The sequence below is a fragment of the Copidosoma floridanum genome, unplaced genomic scaffold (assembly GCF_036245765.1).
Source record: "Copidosoma floridanum isolate Cflo_tuat_1 unplaced genomic scaffold, Cflo_Japanese_pri ptg000013l, whole genome shotgun sequence".
Lineage (NCBI taxonomy): Eukaryota > Metazoa > Arthropoda > Insecta > Hymenoptera > Encyrtidae > Copidosoma > Copidosoma floridanum.
In genome coordinates this window covers 19,702,763-19,709,361 of record NW_028321890.1, presented here as the reverse complement: position 1 = coordinate 19,709,361, position 6,599 = coordinate 19,702,763, and the positions used below count along the sequence as shown (strand labels likewise).

General features: G+C 36.6%; 1 protein-coding gene across 3 annotated transcripts; it reads left to right on the top strand.

Moving 5' to 3' along the window:
* The first annotated feature begins 2,299 nt into the window (after positions 1-2,299).
* LOC106643788 (uncharacterized) lies at positions 2,300-5,612 on the top strand. 3 transcript variants are annotated; one of them, XM_089591241.1, is made up of 8 exons: positions 2,300-2,422; positions 2,621-2,786; positions 2,858-3,074; positions 3,140-3,375; positions 3,465-3,889; positions 3,992-4,379; positions 4,455-5,134; positions 5,211-5,612. In XM_089591241.1, exons 2-8 carry the CDS (start codon positions 2,707-2,709, stop codon positions 5,453-5,455), a joined length of 2,271 nt encoding a protein of 756 aa, XP_089447367.1. In that variant the 5' UTR covers positions 2,300-2,422; positions 2,621-2,706; the 3' UTR covers positions 5,456-5,612. The 3 variants fall into 3 exon arrangements, with proteins under 3 accessions (XP_089447367.1, XP_023245743.2, XP_089447368.1); XM_023389975.2 differs by having other exon boundaries at positions 2,300-2,471; XM_089591242.1 differs by lacking the exon at positions 2,300-2,422 and adding an exon at positions 2,497-2,525.
* Positions 5,613-6,599: the final 987 nt, after the last annotated feature.

The window sequence follows — 6,599 nt, the reverse complement described above, 5'->3', positions numbered from 1 at the left end:
GATTTTTTTCAAATTTTTGCAGTTTGATTCTTGATGATATTGATGAAATAAATCAAGTGTGACGACTAAATCAATCCAAGTCAATGAATGCACGTATGAATGGCACTTTTGTCGCGTCACGAGTACTCCGCACCAACCCTTGGAGATCGTCTCTTCCCACTAAGACCGTGTCAACGATGACAATCTGCACTTATCAACGATCTACGTAAGATGATACGATCAACGATCGCACCCCTCGCATATACATATATACACACAAGGGCCCATCCCTGTGAGAAAAGACCACCTCGGGTGTGCGTCCTCGTCTCATAAATGGTAAAACAAAAAAGAAAAAGAAGAAAAAAAAAAAAAATACAGACCAGCGACACTCGACTCTGTGTACAAAGGATGACAACGTATCATCCCAATAAAAAAATAAACACCGGCGCAACGATGGAGGGATGTAGGTATAAAAAAATGGCACCGGTGCCATCGAGCCACGGGCCCTTTATCTCGACTCCCGCGAGCTCATCCGGCTTAACCGAGTACAGCACCCGGTGGCATCGATCTTACTATCGAAGATCGTATATACACTATGCAGGACACGCACCAGCTCGTACCAATAATACCCCTTGTGGGGCGTCGCTCGACAGTCACGTGACGCCACGTGCGGGCCGACCGTCGCCGTTTTAGCGTCAATCCAAGCATGCGGAAAATCAAGCTTTGAAGTGCCATATATATATACATACACTTGGTGAATTTGATGTCGATCTCCCGCGACCCGAGTTTACGGGTATGGTCCACCTTTCGGCCCTCCGTATACACACAGCCCCGGTCGCGCATTGGACGCTCCTCCGCGCGTGTTCTCCTCACCAACCTCTGATGGATACATTTTCGGGCCGAGCCCCTTTTCCCTGCTGCGCTCTCGCTTTCCCCTCCGTACAGGCGCGAAGGGGTGCCCGATGACGCTTGATCCCTACATATACAAGGGGGTGCGTATACACACACACACACACAATATTATTGTTATTATCCGTTACTAGCGATTTATTCGGACCTTATGTGCCTGTGAGTGGTGCGACTATTAGCCGGGACGGGCGCGGCTTTGATTTCATTGCTGGTTGAGCGCGTAATCGAGCGCGTCGAATGTATGTGCTCGTGGCGGGGTGAGGGGGTTTTTACTTTTTTTTTTTTTTTTTTTTTTTTTTTAGTGAAACCCTCGCGATTGATGATTATTGACAAGAAGCCGAGGCATCAGGGTCTGATGTACGGCCAAGTGTATAACACACGAAATTTTAGGGTAAATTATTCCTTAATCAAAAATTTATGGAACACAACGGAACTACAAACCAATAACCCCTCCGGAAATGGTACATCAGTTATATTACAGAGACCGATATGCATGTGTAGCAGCTACCAGTAGTGCATTTTTTATGCCCTCTTCTCCCTTGAATAAAAAGCCACATGGTTTTTCCGTATGGGTATCGTATCGATCTCTCAAGTGGTTTTTTTGAATTCACAGAATACTTTAAAAATCAATCATGCAGTTTTTAAATCACAAATCAAATGGTAAAACTAGGAAAATTTGTATAACTATATACTTACTGCGTCTCCCACTGGAAAAATATAGTTGACACCAATAATTTGCGTATATCCAATCAGGGCAAGCACAAAGGATCCCTTGGCACTGGTACAACTTGTCTGGTGACGTGTGCCACCAGGTACAAAATCTACTTGCTGAACTTGGTGGCCAAAAAAGTCCAAATGGACCGATATGGATTTTGTTCCACATCACATCAACTGAAAATTGTATCTATTTAAATACGATACACAAAAAGATATAAGCTTATATACATAAGTGTAGCGTTTTTTTAAACAACTCATAATTGAAAGCCCTTACTATTACACGCGTTTTTTACGCATATATATAAATACGGGAGCAACAAATCTCGAGACAGATCTTTGGGGTACGTTTTTTTTCATCGTTCGTGCGTTCATTCATTCTTATGAAGTATAATTGACTTTGCTATCAAATTTTATGATTCGATTTATGTTTGAGATATATGTATATATAATATATATGTTGGACACCGAGCGATCGTAAAAAAAATCGTTCCTAAACCCAAGTCCCTTCGGGGAACACCAAACCTGTTTCTTGTTGGTCTTAGGACCGGTTGAACTAAACCAAACCGAAACAAACCTAATTAGAGTGGTCTGTTCTTTGGTCGCGAAACTCGTGAACAAACCTTTACGGGTTGTCATAATATTGCCGCATTACTGTTACATTTGTAATGTACATTACGTCTCAGGTCTATATACCATCGTCGCAAGCAAGCGCTGGTGCCGAGGAAGGACTTTGACTATAGTCAGTCAGTTACAGTAATTATTTAAAGCACGTTGAGAACCATCAATATAAGATAACAAACAGTACAACTTGGATTTGGTGAGCACGATTTCAAGCATGATTCGCATGTTGCACATTTATTTATAAAGTAGTAGTGTTTGGTTTGAGTAGAAGTCGAAAAATTGTATGGACACTTGGACAGGTAAGGTGTACATATACCTACCTGCTACTTCTCATTGATGTTCTATTTTTCATCTAAGTGTGCGCGCATTTGATTGGGTTGCAATGTTTAAACAGGAAATCCAGTGGTGTGTTAACGTGGAACATTAAGACATTTTGTTCACGCTTTTTTACCAAAAAGTTGGAAAAACAAACACCTCATAATGTCCGATGAGGAGGGTGGATGTATTTATGATGCAGTGCGCTCTGGCAGCGTTCAACTAGTGCGTGAAATCTTGCAAAGGTAATTTATATTTTAGAAGAGTAATAACTTAATTTTATCTTAACTTTTTATTTTTCTCATCCACGATTTAGAGATCCATCTTGCGTTAATGAATATGACGTTCATTTTCAAACACCCTTACAATTGGTTTATCGTTGCACCCCTTACGTCAATCCTCAACAAGCTGACGACAGACTGCCAGTAATGCAACTGCTTATTGATTATGGAGCAGACATTAATATGCGTGCAAGGAGTAATCAGAATTCTTCATTCACGCCAGTACTCATCGAAGCAGCTGGAAAAAACCAGGTAATAACACTATTTTCAAACAAATCACAAAATACACTACAATTTTTAATATATCAAATTATAAGATCGAGGGAGTGGCTCTTCTTCTAAAAAACAAAGCTGATCCTAACATCATAAACACCTTTGGTACAACAGCTTTGCTTACTGCTTTGAAACGGAAAGTTTCCGAATCGATCATTACAATGTTGCTTGATCACAAGGCTGATCCTAATACTGTTGATCTTTATGACCGTACGCCTTTAGAGTTGGCAGTTGCTGCTAATTACTCTCTGAATCCTATAGAGAAGCTCGTAGCATGTGGGTAAGATATACAGTGTTTTTTCATTTGTCTTAACATATTTGATGTAATACTTTCATTTTTATTTTTTTACATTATTTTAATTTTTACAGTGCAAAGTGTAAAAATATTTATGAATGTTTGCTCAAAGCATGTAAACCAGATCAGCAGCAAATTCTTGAGTACTTACTCAAAAATGCAACTGAAATAGATTCTCATGGACAGTATTCGTCCAAAGCTCTTGTATACTATATTGAGTCTACGAACCATCATTTAAATGAGGAAAACTGCATCCTCAAAAAGTTACTACTTCAGCAGGGAATTAATTTCGATATTGAAATGGGTAACTCGGAATTGCATCTCGCTGTCAATGATAAGAACGAATCAAAGGTCAAAACTCTGCTTCAGAATGGAGCCGATGTTAACATGAAAAACATTTTTGGCAATACACCCTTACATTTGCTAATTGGATTAAAATACAATGAAAACCGAAAAGATGAACAGTTTAACGCCATTGGTAGACTACTTATTGAATACGGTAAATTAAAAACTCTTTTTATATAATAATTAAAATTTTGTTAAGCTGTAAAGTATTAGGGTGATCTTAGCTGACAATTAAAATGTAAATATTTTTTAACAGGAGCGGATTTGCGTGCGCGCAATGTTATTGATGAAACGCCTTTTTATTTAGCTGTAAAAAAAATAAACGAGACAAACGATAAAGACCTGATGCTCGTGATGTTGACTAAAATCACAGGCATTCAAGAAATAAAGTCGGTTGATTTACCTCCACGGACTGATGAAGAAATGATAATTCCCTTTGATAAGAACGACATTAGGTTGAACGAACTCCTTGTTGCCATTACTTTGGGCTACGAGCAATTAGTCGATCGTCTACTGGACCTTGATTATGTCCATTTGGCAAGCAAAAATTTTCAATGTGAAGACGTCAATGTAGCTCTTTCAGCTGCTACAAATCTTTATAAAACCACGAAAATGCTATTAGAGGCTGGTTTTCAAAATCATGAGTTAGTTATTCAAGCAGTACAAAAAATTTCTTTTTTTAATTTATTCCAATTGATTAAATAACGTCTTTTTAATAGGTATTTTCGAATGTTTTTTATTTGGGAAACCGAAAACGAAGTGCTTTATTCAAAAATAGCATGCTTATTCTGGGAGTATAAAAACCATATGATTGTGAGTAATATGATTCATGATGCCTTCAGTGAAGTTATCATACACTCAGCTATATATCCAGAAGAAGAGACACGGATATATCTTATGGCTTTTTTTTATGCCATGCTCTCACGTTCAAATAACTTGAATTCAGACTTGGTCGCCCTGAAAGGAGTTTTGAAAGAAAATACAAGTCTGTCAAATGCTGTTTCCGTTTGTAACGAGAAGCTTGATGAACTAGATGTTTCCAAATTATTCAATGGTTTGTCCATCTATGACATCATTATGATGCCGCTGGATAAACTTGTTAAATTATTAAACAATATTAAGTACTTTAATATTTGCATGTTTTTGCGTAAAATATTTTACCTAAGTACTACTTTCTACAACTACGAGTACTTGGAGTATGTGATAAAAACTCGTCTTGATTTGGCATGCGAGAAGAGAAAGATACTAGATATCGCTAAAAATCATCTTAATAAAGCTCTTAAAAATGATCTGAATGCAATTAATTTGAAAAGCCTTCCGGATGAAATCGTATGGAAGATTTTTGACAACTTGAACATGAGGGACTTGAAAAAACTTGCCAAGATGGATACAAACATAAGTATTGAAAATTTTTTAATTGTTTATTTCAGGAATGATTTGTCAACTTTTTTTAATAACCATTTTTTAAAATAAAGCTACAGACAACAATTCTGATGAAGACTCTGATGAAGATGACATTGAAGGTTCTGAAAAAGATGACGATGAAGATGCCATTGAAGGTCACGACAAAGATGACGATGAAGATGCCATTGAAGGTTACGACAAAGATGACGATGAAAATGCCAATGAAGATGACGATGACTCTGATGAAGATGCCTCTGCTGAGGTTTCTAATGAAGATGATCACAACGGTGCCAAGAAAGGATGCCTATGCAGTTGAAAATGACGTCAACTCTTCTTGATTCTTGAAAAGTCTTCTTGAAAATTTCGATCGTTGATAATATGCACACTCAATATAATTTCATCATAAATACTGTTGTCATGAAGTTTTTTTTCACAATGTCGCACTTGAATACCTTCATGTATGTGATACTAAATCGCGCTAAATATTTCGATTCATATAAATAAATATTTACCTAAGCTAAAAATATAGTAACAACATAACATTAATAGAGGTGTAACCCTTGTAGTGAGATAATCTCATGCTGAAACGAAAGAGTTGAGAAGGTACGTATCATGCACAAAATCGTAGAATATTTTCATATTACATGAAAGAAAGAGTGCAGCACGTGTTACCCGTTAAATTTACATTAGTATAACGGAGTTAATCGGCTTATTTTCATAGTTTCATGCCATGGTTTCAATTTCACAAATTTTTATTCACACCATTCACTTTGCTTTCGCAATCTTAACCTCAAAGTTAGAGAAATTGTTAAAGATGAACAGAAGACAAATACCGAGCTTCATCAATACTAACGATTCTCTTAATATTTAAGCACAAGTAAATATATATAAATTGTTTATCTACTATCTACATGGGTATATACAAACGCATGCATATTTATCTGCATGTAGGGTAAGGCTAGATTACAGCCTATCAGGTTGCCTTCCAAGGGCCTATACCGTTCACCTTGGATAAGTAGAGATACGTTTTTTAGAGTCAGAGCCGAGCTTGATATAAAATTTATATGATTCAATGAAATATATAAACAAAAATACCTACTTGAGACATCTGGATATCATTGCTTTAATCAATGCATATATAGTTAATTTACATACACTTTGATAATTTATTTTTCACCGCGTGTTTCTAAATGATTATATGAAATAACATTGATTGGTAATAGTTTGCATTTTTTAATTTTTTCGATCACTCTTACGAAGGTCGAAGTCGAGTAATTTCTTACTTTTTTTTTCTTTCTATTGTACAAATACAGTATTATCTAATCGCATCATTTATTATAATTGTTTCTGTAGGAGTGTTGGACCTATTTTATTGACCCCTAAACTTAACTTTTTTTATCTTCATATGTATGTACACAAATACATGTATAAATCACCTACAATACTTTCACTCTATGTAA